The sequence below is a fragment of the Alosa sapidissima genome, chromosome 12 (assembly GCF_018492685.1).
Source record: "Alosa sapidissima isolate fAloSap1 chromosome 12, fAloSap1.pri, whole genome shotgun sequence".
NCBI classification, from domain to species: Eukaryota; Metazoa; Chordata; class Actinopteri; order Clupeiformes; family Clupeidae; genus Alosa; species Alosa sapidissima.
Window position 1 is genome coordinate 17,976,708 of NC_055968.1, and position 17,005 is coordinate 17,993,712.

Consider the following 17,005-nt stretch of genomic DNA (forward strand, 5'->3'; position numbering starts at 1 on the left):
GGTGGTGGGGACTCCCGGGTGCGAACTCTGTAACTCACAGTACAAATCACTATCCAGTAGCAATTTTTTCTCTGTCTCAGAGAAAAGTTCTACCTGAAATCTTGCCTATACAAAGCTTCTTTTCTTGCCTTCTTGGCACAGTGCTAACTGTTGCAGGAAGGGCACTGAATGGTGTCCAATCAAGACCCTATAATCATCTGTCTGTCAAATCCGGACACAGATTACCACATCCTGAAGCAGTCTTTGTATTGTTCTATGGCCAAAATAGAAACAATAGAGATGAGCATGTCTGCTTTTGCCTTCATGTATAACCTTTATTGTATAACCTAAATGTAACATAAAGATCAAGCATATACACTACTGTTCAGTTATGCAAAATGTCGACTAATCTATGTCCAGTTTTACACAAATGTTAATCATAATTTGTCTGTGTTGAATTTCAACCCTCAATCTACAAAAAGTTTGTTGCATACAATGCCCTGCATCAACATGTCTACATTTTAGGCATTTATTCCAACCATTTAAATCTCACACTAACTGTCTTATGTGCCTGAAACCAACACAAACTGATAAAGCCTCTGAATGAAATAAATGTTTTTTTTTCTTTATTTTTACCCAGTTCACTCACTGTAATTCAATTGTTTCATTGACCTGCTCATGTAAGTGCTAGAAGCATGTTTTAAAGCATGTAAATCAATAGACAATAGAAACAGCTGGCGTACATGCACATGTTGAGCAAGTTAAAGCGCTTCTCATACTTTGTATTTCATTATACATGTCACAACATACAGTGACCTTCATATTTATTCATTCACGTGACCTGAGCGCGCTTCGGTTGATTTTGCTCACAGCAAAACGCTTGTCACTAGATGTTTATGTTGCTATCATGGTTGTTGTAGCCTACTATATAGCCTATTGACAGCCCAATAACTTAAAAAACTATATACATGTCATGACATACAGTGACCTTCATATTCATATTTCACCCCTGGAAAAGAGGAGTAAAAAGAGGGGAAATGTATCGATACATTTAACAAGAAGAAAAAAATCCTCATAAAGAAATTAATATTTTAATAGAAACACACGTGGGTCATTATCGCTGGATGGTAATTGGTGAACTGGACATTAGTAACTCTACCATGTCAACATATAAATGATAAGATGAAATGAAAGTCTCATTGGTCTAAGTATCTTGGCCATTTTACATGCATTTTCTAGTTTTTTTTTTCAGTTTTATATAAGAGGATGCAGGCTATTCTGCCATATCCCCAACACTTTGCATTACAGTTCAAAGTGAGTAAAATATTGGAAGCCTGGAAGCCAGTCTGAATTTAACATTGCCCACAGAATTTGAGGTCAGGAAATTCGGCCGGGCGGCTTTATACAATGATGGATAAATGAGCAACGGTGCCTATTCATTCACGTGACCTGAGCGCGCTTCGATTGATTTTGTTCACAGCAAAATGCTTGTCACTAGATGTTTATGTTGTGATCATGGTTGTTGTAGCCTACTAGATAGCCTATTGACAGCCCAATAACTTAAAAAACTAACAGAAAACAACAATTGTCGAGAAGAAGGATCTGCTGGCCCAGCCGTTCTCACTACAGGATTCACAGTAGGCTATATAGGTCTGATAGGTTATGCAATTGTATACAGAGGCATTTCCCCCCCTCGGTTGAAACATGCCCCATAATCACGTCCCAATGCTCAGATTACAGACTCAAATTCTGAATAGAATCTTGAGTATGGCTACGTCAGGCTAGTAAAATCATGAATTCATTTTTGCTATATAATTATTGTTTTGATAAACAAGATATTACTCCACTTAAGTGCATTAATAATTTGGTGATAAAATAGTTATTTTATTTACTAAAAAAAGATGAGTTTTGGTGTGTTCCTGAATGATTGTCCACCCTGTCGCATTGGGAAAATTTGCCCCTTGGGTGGTTCTGTGATGTCCTGGGGCTGTTTTTAATATAAAGGCTGTGGGATCCTCATTAAAGTTCATGGTATCATGTCATTTTATTAATTTATATCAAAATCTGGATGCCTCTGCTAAGACACAAAAAGTGGGTCATGATTGAATCATCCAGGTGGTCGATTATCCACAACATGTACAGATCAATGCAAAAATGGTTTACTGAACATAAATTCAAAGTCAAAGTCAAAGTCTGCTTTATTGTCAATTTCTTCACATGCCCAGACATACAAAGAGATCGAAATTACGTTTCTCACTATCCCACGGTGAAGACAAGACATATTTTACCAATTAAGTCCACAGACAAACATAACATTCAAGTAAACAATAAATGAGTAAATAAGAAGGCACATACAATGAAGAAATAAGAGCAGCAAAATTGGGTTGAAATTGCGCATAGACAGTCAATATAATAGTGCAAAGTCAGGGCAATAAATGGCTGCGGTAGTTCTGTTTGACCTAAGTAAGCAAGTGGCATAGTGGTGCAAGTTATGTAAGAGCAGAAGTGTTGTGTTTTCAGGACAACAGGACAACAACAAGTTGCAAAGTGTGCAAGTGTACAAGTGGAGTAGTGCAAGGCAGCCATTGTGGGTCCAAAGTCCAGGATGTTATGTAGCTGAGGGTGGAGGGGGGAGAGGGAGGAGAGATTTCAGCATCCTAACAGCCTGGTGTATGAAGCTGTTGGTGAGTCTGGTGGTGTGGGAGCGCAGGCTTCTGTACCTCTTCCCAGAGGGCAGTAGATCAAACAAATTGTGAGCGGGGTGACTTGCATCACTCACAATTGTGGTCGCCTTGCGGGTGAGGTGGGTGGTGTAAATGTCCTTCAGGGAGGGGAGTGAAGCACCAATAATCCTTCCAGCTGTGTTCACTATGCGCTGCAGGGCTTTCCTGTTGTATTCAGTGCAGCTTCCGCCCCACACAGCGATACAGCTAGAGAGGATGCTCTCAATGGTGCCTCAGTAGAATGTGGTCATGATGGCTGGTGGAGCACTTGCTTGCCTGAGTTTCCGCAGGAAGTAGAGGCGGCGCTGAGCTTTCTTCGCCAGTGATGCAGTGTTGGTGGTCCAGGAGAGGTCGTCACTGATGTGCACCCACAGGAATTTGGTGCTGCTCACTCTCTCCACCACAGCACCGTCGATGGTCAGTGGCAGGTGTTGGGTGTGACCTCTCCGGAAGTCAACAACAATCTCCTTGGTCTTGCTGACGTTCAGCAGGAGGTTGTTATCCCTGCACCACGTGGTCAGAAGGTCGACCTCCAACCTGTATTGTTATATCAAGTTCCTGCCATGATTATCTAAGTTCCCCGATCCGTAGCTATTCTGTAAAGATAAATGCTCAAAATGTCACTGATTTGTATTCTTTAAATGTATGACATTTTAGAGAAAACTAAGAGACCTTTCATTGGCAAAAGTGAGGTTTTACAAAAGAAATACAGGGGTGCCAATAATTGTGGAGGGGACTGTACTCATGTAGAAATGTTCTTCTACAAAAAACAAACCAGATTCATAATCAGTGCCATTGCGCTGCCAATTCTTCCTCGGCGTCATGAACTGCTTCAAAGCAATAAAGTTGATTATGAGCTTTGCAGCTTTGTTTGGGTTGCTTCCAAGGGGTCAAGGAAAGGCAAACTAGAAGGTGGAAAATGCTGAGAGGACTGAGCTTTTAACGTGTGGAAGTGAATCTGTGCTACGGGTGGCCACACAAGGAAAGAGGGGTGAGGAGTTCACAAGAGAGACATAAATACTGACATAGCAACCTGGGGTGCGTTTCCCAAAACCATACTTGCAACTTACCGTAGTTGGTTGGCAATGAGAAATTGCATTGCAACCAACAAAGTTGCTAACTTAGCTAGCAGCAATGGTTTTGGGAAACGCGCCCTTGATTGGCAGGGGAACAAGTGGACAGTAAGGGGAGGCTGAAGATGCCCTCATTCCCACAGAGAAAACATGCATTGGTTTCTCTTATTTTTTATTTCCAGTTTATCTTGAATAATAATGAAACTGAATATATTACAAAAATTAAGTATACACACATGTGCATACCACACACACACACACACACACACAGTCACTGTTTCAACTCTGCTGTAACAGCTGGGTCACTTCCCAATGCAGAAGTCCCTGAAAATAATGTCCAGAATTTCCTCGGCCCCCACCCTGCCAGTGATGCGGCCCAGGCCGATGAGGGCCAAGCGGACGCCCTCGGCCGCCAGGGCCAGGTCCACGTCCCGGTACTGGCGGTACTGGGTCAGGGAGCGTACACATTCCATCAAGTGGGCACGGTGCCGGGCCTGGGTCAGGCTTGGCCCGCCGGTCAGGGGATCCCCGCACCTGACACACCGAAGCAGCACACAGGAAAGGAAGAGGAATGTGAGGAAGTTCTCTGTTATCATGCCAGTCTGAAAAGTACAATCTAAGCAACAGCAAAAACTGAACATGACAAGAAGTTCTTTTTCTCTGACACACACACACATACAGTTATATGCATACACACACACCCAGATCAGACCTAGAACCAGACAATGCAGGCAATTTTCTACATGTTTCTACATGTTCTAAATGGATGTATTTATCCAAATTAAATCATTATATTAATGATAATACATTATCAATAATATAAAGGTATCCAGCCGTAACAATCTCTGAAGGTGTAAATAAATCTAAAGACATGGATTCAGATTGTGGAAAAGTTGCCTTCTGCTAGTTATGAAAAAAGTTATTTTGTACGACTAATAAGACTCATCACAGACTCATCTCTGGAAATACAGAGAACTTTGGTCCAAAGGTGTCAAGTAACTGAAGACTATAAAAATGTAGCCAATACAAATAAAATAGCAGTGGTAAAATAAATCAGAATAGTATCACCAAAACTAAACTTTTTATAGCGAATTTTATCCAAAATGAATTCAAAGTGGGCCTTTAGTTTATTATTATTACTATTGTCATGTAGAGTATGTTGGTGAAATACTCACAAAATCTGCACGGCGTTCTTTAGGGCGGATAGAAACCCGTTCACCCCCCCGTTGGTGTGGCAGGACAGGAGGCAGGCGGGGGGCAGGTCACTGCTCTCCCTCAGGGCGCTCTGGATGCTCCGGCACTGCTCCTTTGACAGGAGGTCGCTCTTGTTGAGCACCAGGAGGCAGGAAAGCTGGGAGGCCTGCTGGCCAGACAGAACCTCGCCAAGCTGCCCATCGAGGTGGGCCACGATGTGCCGGGGGTCACGGGGAAGCTGCGAGGAGTCCACCACCACCAGTGCCAGGTCGGCCTGCTGCACCCTGCGGGGTGGGGGAGAGGGGCATGGGGGGGGACATGACAGTAGCGGATGCCAGGGGTTCATACCTCCTTCCTGTGTGGGGTCAGTCTCCCAGACACACTTAGCCTCAAACTACGTAGCCCTCCCTCTTCACCCCCGCCCCCTCGCCTGTCATGAAGGACTATGCGCACTTCCTAAATGTCTAAGTGAGGGGCTCCCCCCTCTCTCCAGAATGCATGACAAGACACAGCTTCTCCTGTTGATGTACAACCCAAAGATAAACAATGGGAGGCATCGGTCAGAACAAACTGGTAGAAGGCCATGTCAAAGTCAAGAGGTGTCAAATGGTGCCCCTTTAATGTCTGTTACACAACACCATGGGTGTAGTAGGTGCCAGCATATGCAAGCCAAGTATTTGTGATGGATATTTATATCTGTCCATTTTGTCACCACCCAAATGTATAGGGACTATACTTAGCATGCATAATGGTGGCAAGAGGAAGACAATATTAAGTGAGTGTTATGGATAACTTCCTTACATACAGTACATGTAGAACACGCAGTACTGTTCTCACACTCTCTTATGTACTGTAATTGACACAACAAAAACGAAACCCTTCAGACTGTTTACTTAAAATGTTCCAGATTATAATAGCCTTGTTTGTGGCTCTTGAAATTCCATAGGTGATCGGAATGGAATGAGGTCACAACACTAGAGATGCCAGACCAACACTTCCTTGGGAGTACTGATAAGAACCTCGCACTGTGCTACATGTCTCTGTGTTGTAAATTAGTTTAAACAAAAGTCTGTAGTACATATCACTGAACTTGGACCCTCCGCCAATTCCTGATGTCATAAAAAATAGCATGGCAGATGTCATGCAGTCACTCAAGGATATCACAGCCTCATTTTACTAATATTGTGAATAATTACAATGCCTAACATTAAGTATGTCATAACAGATTATGTCACATGCTACTAAGCAGTCATATGAATTAAAACATGTTGTTATGACAAATACTGGTACTGTTAATATGACACTGTTATATCACTGAGTTATAACACGATATGTTTACATTGGTTGTGTAAGTGGTATGACAAGCAAATGTAGTTGTGCTTGCCTCTCACGGGCCCGCCGCACCCCCTCTCTCTCCACACTATCCAGAGTGTCTCTTAAGCCCGCAGTGTCACTGAGCAGGACAGGAAACCCGCCAATGTCCACACACGTCTCCACTACGTCTCTGGTGGTCCCGGCCACTGGAGACACGATGGCTGCAGGGCGCTGGCCTGAACAGGGACATATGGGTTCACACAATCGTAATGAATTCAAGTCTTCTTCACAACTGGTGGAGGTGTTTGAGAGTTATGTCGTTTAAACATTGTATTTTGAAGTTAAGAATTCAAATAATCTTAGCTTTTCAGAGACAATTCAGTCAATTTTCTCCTTCTGTAATCATCAAGTGTCACGCCACCCTTTTACAGTAACACTGGTAATCAAAGCCTTACACCATTGTCACATAGTTGACATGAGAATAAACTGTAAAAGCACTGACCAGAGACTAAATCCTTAGCAGCACCGTGGCTAATCTTGCCTCCAACTATTTAAGAATGCATGAAGACAAAAACAATCCACTGTCCACTGTCAAGGGTCTCTATTCACACTGACTATCTACATACGTCTTCAGACGGTCATAAGATGGATGTTAGAAGGAAACATTACTGGATTTTATCTTAGCACTGATAAATACCCCCATTATTAAGATAGGAAGCACTTGAACCAAGGAACCGCTCTGAATAGTTGATATGCGTGCCACCACATTACCACAGGATGTGAGTCTTTAAACAGTGATAGGACACCAGCACTGAGGCATAAATAAGAGAATGGATTGCAGGAGGGGAACAGAACATCCCTCATCCCCCACACTGAGTGGGTTTCCCCTGGCATGGTAGATCTGGCCAGGTTCTCCAGTGGAAAGCTACTTCCTCCTGACTACGCCACTGAAGTCCATTTCCATGCACACAATGACAGCACAATAGGATGTTGTTTCTTTGTACACTACTTACTTAGAAAAAAGTCTGAGAATGTGTTTTAGCTAATGACATTTTAGTTGACCCCAGTAGAATTACTTCTACATTCAATCCATCAATCAATAACAGAGGGTTTGCTTTTATATTATCAATAGAAGTACAATTTCTACAATAGATTTTTAGATAGGATGATGCATTTGCTTTACCCATATTTTTTAATGTCTTATATTTGTTTTACCTATTTCTAATTGTTTTACTATTTTTACTATTTACTATTGAAGGGGCTTTGCTTCGTTTAATCAACCGAGACCTGAGTACTAAATTTCGCTCCTACATGACAATGTAGGAATGACAATAAAGCTTTCTTGAACATTTGAAGGCAGATGCTCTAATTTGGCATCATTTTGCATTACTTTACTTTACATTAAGTGCTGGAGTAGATCAGAGGAAGCTCATTTGATCAAGTACTGATGCACAGTGCCCACAGTGTTTTGTTTTAAAATATACATTTCTTAAGAAATACTACTAATTTGATGCTGTTTAACTCATTTTATAAATGGTGAACTTTAAGAACAATGTGTCTACACGGTTATCATAATGATCTTTTGCCAGCTCCATTCAAATACTATAACAATATTAACAATGATAAGCATGACATTAAGATGGTATAAACAGCCTTCATTCCTTTGGAAATAGAAGCATGTAATGACATGATGCTAGCTAGAAATTTTCTGTTTGCAATTAAAGGTACATTTTGAGCCTGGTAGCCACCTAGCTATCTGAGTGGAATGCGTTTCAATCGGCATATCACATACTTCATGTAAATGCTTAGTTTAAAGGAAACAAATTATTGAAGACTTCAAGATGGCACTGAGTATGCAGCTCAGACAATGGCACTTAGTCATGATGATAACAGAACGTCTGGGGACATTGTGCCTTACCTTCTCTATAAATATCTAGAAACAGAAATTTTCCAAAAGAATTCTTTGGAGAAAAATGCTCGGAAATGGCATTCATTGTCACTGCAAACTATGTCATGAGTCATTAAGCCTACTGTCTGCAGGAGAGTGGCGTACTGAGATGAGTACCATCTGCATAGCCGGTAAGAGAGGGAGAGTTAGAGAGAGAATCGTGTTGGTCCTTACACAGCAGGTTGAGCAGGCTGCTCTTGCCTGCGTTGGTTGCCCCGGCGATCACCACCTGCACGCCACTGCGTAGGCGTTCTCCTTTGCGCTCGTCACTCAGGTGCTCCTCAATCTCCTGCAACAGCTGAGACAAGGACTCATCCACTGGACACATGAGAGATGGACGAAAGGAGGAGAGAAGAGGAAAGGAGTCAAAATCAGGGACTGGTGAACATACACAGTGCATGTTTTACAAAGAAATGGAATGGAAACATGTGAATATTGTATGTAAAAAAAATAAAAACATAAAAAAAGTTGTTATGCTTGCATGAGGTGGATTTTCATACGTATTGAAATAGCACTACTGTATTTAGCAAAAATGAAATGGAAACATATTTTTTGCACTTGAGAGTCACATGACACTAAACACATTTGTGTGGTCTAATGAGACAGGATTATATTTAGAATTAGTTTGAGGTGAAGACATCGGTGCAAATGTACTCCAAGCAGTAACAAAATTCAAGCATTTATGATGTTAAATGTGGACTATATGTCCTTCCAGAAGTGTCACACGTTGTCACTGTATGTATGTGTGTGTTTATCTTTTGATATTTTTCCTTGCTTTACATTATGAATCCCCTTAATTCAGCTTCCATGGTTTTGTTGGATGCAATTGAAGATATCCTGTCCAAACTTTTTGGGAGATCCGCTGTCACATTTATCTAAAATGACTATCGTAGGAAGATAAAACTCATATTTAATATTTGCTGGTGGTCCCTGATCATGGATTCAGTAATGTAGTTTTAATGTGGGGAATCAGTATTTTTATACAGTGGTGGTCCTGGGGTTGCCTCCTTAGTCAGAATGATGGTCCCTGGTTCACAATCAGTTGGAAACCCCTGATTTAATGGAGACACCAAACATTCACAATTGTGCTTTTGTCGAATTTAGACAAATATCATTTGTACAAAGCTGTAATGGAAACGCTGCTACAGATTCTAAAACTGCTCATAGTGAACAATACACAAATTAGGCACTGGTGACCCTTCCCTGTGTTGGCTAGGAGCTAGTGTTCAGCATCTCCCAGAGCTTCAATCAGCCACTTGGCTTCCCCACTTTGGGAACCTCCTGCACATCATGTAAAATTCCTGGTACTCCCCCAAGAAAAACAGTTCTCATGGAAATGGTGTCACTCTTTCAACGCCACACCCAAATCACCTTTATCGGTATGGCTTGGGTTGTGTTGGTAAATAACAACAAAAAATGTTGGTAAATAATTCTCAGTGGGGGGAGTACGTGTCCTCTGCTTGGCCCTCCATACAAAGGCAGGAAAGTGACAAATCTCCCCAGGAACACAGGCATCACGTTCACCAATCCTGAAGGTACTGGGAGTCCAACAAAAGGAACAACGTAGAACCAAAAAAACAACAAAAACAAAAAGTGATAGGAAAAAGAGGGGTAAGGGAGGAGGAAACAAGTCAACTGACGACACCGCCGGCTGTAAACCATGGTGGCAGAGCTCTGTGAAGACGCAGCTGCTGACAGCGGGTTCCTGCACACACACACAGACACACACACATACACACTCTCTCTCTCACACACACACACAGAGACAGAGACAGACACACACACACACACATACACTCTCGCTCACACACACACACGTTCTCTCTCTCTCTCTCTCACACACACATTCATTCTCTCTCTCACACTCACTCACACACGCGCGCGCACACGCACGCACGCACGCACGCACGCACGCACGCACGCACGCACACACACACACACACACACACACACACACACACACAGGCTAGCGGGCCCTCGGCTTTGAAGCCAAGACGAATGCCTGACGTCTCCCCCATGGCCCTTTTCTCTCCGTGCTTCCTCGAGGAAACTGTCCTTTCAGTAGTTTGATCTCTATCTCCCTCCTCCACCATCTCCCCTCTAACCTCCCATATACCACCACCCCACACCGTCCCATACACACACACACAAACACACTCAAGCTTCATAGTCACACTGGCTTGCTCATGTCCCATGCAAACAGGAAATGGCGAGGCTCCTGATCCCCTGGGAAAGAGAGACTCCTCCAGTCAGCTGCCCTGTTGTTTTTCCAGCCATGGAGACACTTACCTTGATTTAAGACCCCGTCCTCGATGAGCTCATCCTCACTGAAGTCAATGAACGCTTCCACATGGGCCAAACACTAGGGACAAAGAACACAAAGACAAGTTCAACACACATATTATGGTCTGTTTGGGAAACAATAATGTTCTATGTCAATAACTAAGCCAAGTTGGCAACTTCAAACATGTCAGAAGTCTTTTTCACTAAGCAGATTCCATTGTTTATTGTGACTACATCAAGCCAAGGTGCCTAGACTTGTGTGAGCTTTTGACCCAAAAATGTTCATAGAGAGAACCGCTGGTCCAAGATAGCGCTTGCTTTTGTAAAAGAGATCTTTCCTGCGGAAAAGTCTAAATTTGTCTCATCGTCTCAAGATTCTCTCTCTCTCTTCTCACGCTCATTGTCTCTCTCTCTTTCTCGCCAAAGTGTAAACACAGGCTGCTGAAAATTAACACGATCTTCTCGAGTCTTAGGACCCCGTGGGCTTTGAATGTGCCAGAGCTGGGCTGGCACTCACCCAGCGCAGGATATCCCCTCTCCTGATCTCTGCTCTCCGCGCCACCGAGCGGCTCCTGAGACTGTCCATCACACTCATAGCCACAACAATAGCTGGGATGATGGGTGATGACACACCTTGCCCACTGAATCCGGTGAGTATGGCGGACAATAATGCACCGCAAGCTTTGCCAAGGTCGGGGGTTCAGCTCCCTGATAGCACATGGGCTGATGAATGCTAGTATCAAAGCAGAGATAGGTCCGTTGCACAAACAACTAGTAAAGAAATACCCAAATTCATGACAGCTCACATGTGTTCTATGCCATTCAAACAGAAATATATGAAAATAATCTCAATCTGCCCAGTAATAATTGTTTGACTCTAACATAATCCTACAAAAGAAAAAAAAATGCTTTATTATTATATTAGCTATGTTGAGTAACAGGTGTTATTTTCTCACTTCCAGTCTGGCAAAAAAATCTCCTTCTGGCACAACTTGTGACATCGATACTGATGCCAACAAGCTTCCTGTGTTCCTGTTTACCATGAGGTTAATTGGGGCCAATGGAAAAAATACATGTTAGGCAACACTTTATTTGAATAGACACATACCGTAAATGAACTATTTAAAGATATTTTCATGTAAACTCTAGCGCGCCAACTAATAACAATAACAACAGCACAGACAGCACTGTGGAAAACTTGCTAACTTGTTCACTGATGTATTTTGCCGATACAATTGGTGACACAGCACTGTAAACCCTGCTCTTACCTTTTTGAGTGTTTTACAACACCTCAGAAAGATGATACTAAGTTTTGATACATTACATAAAAAAATACATTATAAAAAAACTCCACTTGCCACCTCAACCCTTATCAGTGAAGTTGAATGATCTGTCAGGCAGCCCTGAAACATAACTGGGTCCTAACCCTTCAAGAGGACTACTCAAACACAGGGTGTATCCCGGGAGATAAAGTTTGAGTGTGTGTACCCGGGTGAGACGATGGCTCCAGTCATGGTACAGGCGGCCCAGGTCTCCAGCCATCTGTCTCAGGGCCTGCCTCCTCTGGGCCTCGGTCTCGGCATGGATCAGGTCCCCTAGCCCCTCCACCTCCGTCAGGTCCAGCTTGCCCGCGTGGAAGGCCCGCCGTGTGAATTCTCCTGCCTCTGCTGGGCGCAGGCTGGGCAGACTCCCTGACAGACGAACAGTGCCATGGAGGCAGTTATATACCGTAAATGTGGCTACAAAGTTACAGCTAAAATTACTCAAAAACCTGTACAGTTTATAAACAAAAGTATACAAAAGTTTGTATAGTTCTTAGATTTATTAGATATTTGATATGGTGCTGAGATGAATGATACAAACATTATATTTGTTGGACTAATGTTACCACAAACCCAATCACATAAATTAAGCAACTAAACTTGATTTTCCAACAATTATTCCGTTAAAGAAACACAGGACTGCAAATGTTGGTCACTGGTCATTGCAGGTTATTAATGTGTGTAATACGACTAGTGAACAGTAAACAAATTGATAACCAAGATGGAAAAAACTTTGCTGTGACTGCTAAAACAATTTGACATCTGACATTAGGGGCCAGAGGGAAGCAATAAAATGCACGAGCCTCTGGCATGGTCTGAACTCTTGCTATTGTGTTGTGTTTGTCATGTGTTCATGCCATGTGACCTGGGTGGCCACTTGTTTAAGAAAACAAAAATAAACAATACTTATAAAATTTTACAAATGTAATATTGTAAATTACACATATTTTATTAATATTATAAAATAAACAATATTTTTGTTCATAAATAATATTTCAGGTGTAAATTATGAAGACATTGGAAATATGCATATTGGATGTCCAGTTATTATTCAGTCATTTACTTTTGTTGATGGAGATTGGAAATTATTAAGAATATAGGACTTGGTCAGAACAAAGTGAAATGTTGCTTTCCCAATATCCCCCTCCTTTGTGAGGTTATGTGGAGAAAGAGTTCATAAACATAAACACAAATAGCTTCCCCTTTGCTTGGGCGTTTCTCAGTAAACTGCCCAGAGAAGCAAAGTGATGAGGATTATGTGGGCAAAAATAACCCCCTTTGTTTGCCCGTTTCTGGGAAAACTGCATTACCTGGAAGTGGGGTTTGTTATTTTTATGAGGACTGCCGGATTCTACCTTGCTCTACCCTCTACTTATTTCTCTCCTCATGGAAAAAGGTAAATACAAAGACCATATTAGAACTCACTTAATTAGACACCGGTGAGGGAGAGTTTCCTTTGGGTGTCAAGGGACATGTTTTCTGGCCACTATTGTTGTTGTTGTTGTTGTTGTTGTTCTTGTTGATGATGATGATGTGCACTTGCACATGGACAAATCAAGAGTTCCAGGAACAGTGCATGTGTTCAATAGTGAAACACCAAATAGTGTACACTTTTTCACAGTTTGAAGTAAAAGATATAAAGATTACGTCTATGTACACAAAAGGCTTAGCTCTCTCTAATTTTGTTCACACATTTGTTAAAATCTGTGTCAGTGAGCACTTCACTTTTGCCACGGTAATCCATCCTCCTGACAGCTGTGACATATCAAAAAGCTGATGAAAAAGCATGTTGCTCAGACGTGCCTGGGACTGGTCATGAAAGTGCACTAAAGTGTGCACTTTTATCACACAAAATAATGTCACTGATTTCAGGCTCTGGGGGAGCGTGCACCTGGCAGGCTGACTGCAGGACTGCCCAACAGACTTGTTGGTTGTGAACTGAATGTAAAGATGAAGTTCTCATGACTACAGATCTGACCAAGTTTGTGAACAAATACATGTTTTGTGTGCAGAGAATAAGTCTTGGATCGTCTACTTCAACTCATGAAAAATGGGAGTGGAAACTAATGTGCTGCCTTTATATTTATGTTGAGTAAAGATGAAAGGCTGGATATTTCCAGATATCTCATCATGGGACCACCCAGAGATGCCCCTACATACAGGAAAGCCATAGCCATGGTCATCCTGCAAAACACCGCTGTAACCCCTTACACAAACATTCAAATACATATCTACTGTGAGCTTCGGCAGGCAAGGAAAACACATACCTCACACAGTTATCAAGGGAGGATTCTATTACACTTGGAGAAATACAAACAACTACAGAGGGTATGCAGTTTCTGGTTATGACTTCACAGAAATATGTAATGTGGCATTACACCTCAGTGGGTCAATGTTAAGGACTGCACATGATGGGCATGAGGGGATAGAAAAACAATTCAGTTTAAGAACTGGTTTGATGGGACGTATGTATCTGCTGGGGGATGCATTCAACTTCACCAAAGGTTGAAGTTCACCTTTCCATGTAAAAAATATAGGAGACATTTTGGTCAATGGTCATGATGAGTGTTACAGCTGGGTTTAACTAGGGCCTATTGCACATTGCTTAAAAACCCAGCAGGATGTAGGAGGGCTATACTGGACATCTATGAATGTAAGACTGATATCACAGAAATTAAATCGCTGGTCCACTGACAAAGCAGACACTTCAGGATCAACTGTATTCCATCAGTAGGCAACAGAAAACACATGAGTGAAATTACAATTACAAAGTGATATATTGCAATTAAAAGCTAGCACAGCATAGACAATATCAGAGCCCGTTTACGAGAGCCGGGTCACTCCCTGTTAACTCCATTGTACCTGCAATCTGTTGCAGTTCCGCTAGAGGTGATCACGAATAAGTGCAAAAACAATGGGGGTCTATGGAGCTAGATGGCTAAATTTGTCACTTTCACCTGGTTGTCGTTGAAAAATCGAAGATTTGATTGTGTTTTCTGCAAGCTCAATATGGATTATAGGTCAAAAGTTGAATGAACGAATACTTATGTCCTTTCAATTTCCTACAGGTTGGGTCGTTGTTGCCCACAACACACTAGCTTTCTGCTAATGAATGACGTCATTGACGCATTTGAAAGGTTTTTTAGAACAAATAAGTGACTCAAAAAATATAATACTCACTGGTGTGTATTTTCTCTGCCCCCTCTTTCGAATGCAACATTCAAATTTCTGGGCAAAAAATTATATCCCGAGAAAAGTGGATTTTAAGGGGTACAGCTCTATAGACCTCCATTCATTCTGCACTTATTAGTGAGCGCCCTCACGTGGAACCAGAACAGGAACTGCAACCAGTTCAGAAACCGGATGTTTTCCGAGAGTGGCGGTTCTCCCCTTATTAGACATTCTCTGACAATATCTACACAAAGATGTCCAATGACTTCCTTATTTCATAGACTTATGATATGGCCACTATGTGTTCTCCATGTCCAAGTCCCTTTCCTGACTTGCTTAAAGGTCCAGTCAGCGATTGTGCAGGAAGTTGTGTATGTTTACGTTTATGTTTATGTATATATTTATTAGCAGACGCTTTTGTCCAAAACAACGTACATTATGTTTTAATCAAGGACCAAACGAAGCTTTCAGAAAATATATGGTTTATATAGTTGAATCAGTTTTCTCTTCATGGCACTGACCAAAATGTATTATGTGTACACGTTCTTCACCTAAATCCATAGAATCCCATTCATTTCAATGGTAAATTTACTTAAGTGGTCTGCAGGTACAGGCATGAGTTTGTTTCTTGTTAACATGATTTATCTTAAAATCTGGGACCAGGGCTACAAGATAATACCACTTTTTTGGAGAAAAAACTGTTTTCTTTCAGTAAAACACAATAATCTCATGCCAAAGTCAGATAACTGACTTTTACCATTAACAGGCACTTCAACCATTTGGTAGAGGTTTATAGAAATTGAATGGGAGGGTCCTTTGAAAAAAAAAAAATCACAGATTTTTCATACTACAGCCTAATAGAGCAAGATGAAACAAAAAAATAATTTTTTCATCACTTTTATCATGGTGTGCCAGTTAAAGGGTTTAAAAAGTGCTGAATAAAGACCAAGGGTATACTGCCCTCTAGAGGATAAAAACTGGCATGGCAGCACAGTTTTCAGCACCCTGCTGTATCATCCAGTATCACTTGGAACGCTGTTGCAGGGCCGTAGTCACCATAGACATTGAGGGGGGCGTGTCCCCCCCAATATTCAAATATGACCAAAATGTCCCCCACATAGAAAAATAAATAAAGAAAAAAGCGCTATACAAGGCCTACAGGAAACCAACGTGCATCTGAAATGTAATCAAACGTAAATAACGCACACATTTGTGACCAAGTAGTGATGGTTCCAGAGTAGCCTACACCCCTGAGTGGTTTGTCCTGGTGGTTTTCCGTTTTTCGTTAGTGGCATGCGCTATCAAAAGCTTCCATTTACTGCACCCTACTGCGGTGAGGTAGGGCTGTCAACAATATCGCAAAAGCTACCGTTACAGTTTTCACAAAACTTGTTGGAAAGGTGTAGCACAGGCTAAGGAAATCCCATACATTTTTTGGGCCGATCAGACTCAAAAGGAACTTTGAAACATTTTCCATATTGTAGCATATTCTCGCAATGAAAGTGAAACGTTTTATTTTAAATTATGAATTTGTGCAAGCCTGTGTCCTTCATTTCTTTCACATGTCTTTCAACCTAAATGATGCATTCATATGCTAGTAGTAATGCCAGAAATTACCGTTTAGGCTATAGGCCTCTTAGATGCGCACTTATTATTTAGATGCGCACTCAATCGCGCATCCTTGCAGGCAAAACGTAGGAATCAAATGTGGCGACGGCACACAAGTTGGAAAAAACGTGTGCAACACACTGGCGGTGATAGCCAACAGTTAATGTGAATCGCGGACAATAACCAAAGAAAGGAATTTGCACCTCCATTCACCAATTAAAGGCTGTAGTAGGCCTGGTGTTTCTACATGTTGGCACAAAACGTAATTTCTGTCAGAAGCCAGTCTATAATGCAGGAGGTAACATGAGGTGAGGACAGAAGAGGGGCCTGTCTTAGTAGCCTATTCCTGAATCATGTCCCTTTCAATATGCTAAAAAATTGTGTGATTAG

General features: G+C 41.8%; 1 protein-coding gene across 2 annotated transcripts in view; it reads right to left on the reverse strand.

Moving 5' to 3' along the window:
• The window catches only part of gtpbp3 (GTP binding protein 3, mitochondrial), a 34,255-nt gene that overhangs the window by 14,854 nt on the left and 2,396 nt on the right, over positions 1-17,005 (reverse strand). The window contains exons 4-9 of one of the 2 annotated variants that reach the window (XR_006021040.1): positions 12,003-12,205; positions 10,521-10,593; positions 8,406-8,549; positions 6,354-6,519; positions 4,951-5,253; positions 4,022-4,309 (exon numbers count right to left, since the gene is read on the reverse strand). Coding sequence is in view for 1 of the 2 variants with exons in the window: in XM_042056404.1 (XP_041912338.1) it covers positions 4,078-4,309; positions 4,951-5,253; positions 6,354-6,519; positions 8,406-8,549; positions 10,521-10,593; positions 12,003-12,205 (1,121 nt within the window). In the remaining variant the exon portion in view is untranslated. Of the gene's footprint in view, positions 1-3,930; positions 4,310-4,950; positions 5,254-6,353; positions 6,520-8,405; positions 8,550-10,520; positions 10,594-12,002; positions 12,206-17,005 lie in introns of those variants that run through there. The other variant, XM_042056404.1, reaches the window with a different exon arrangement.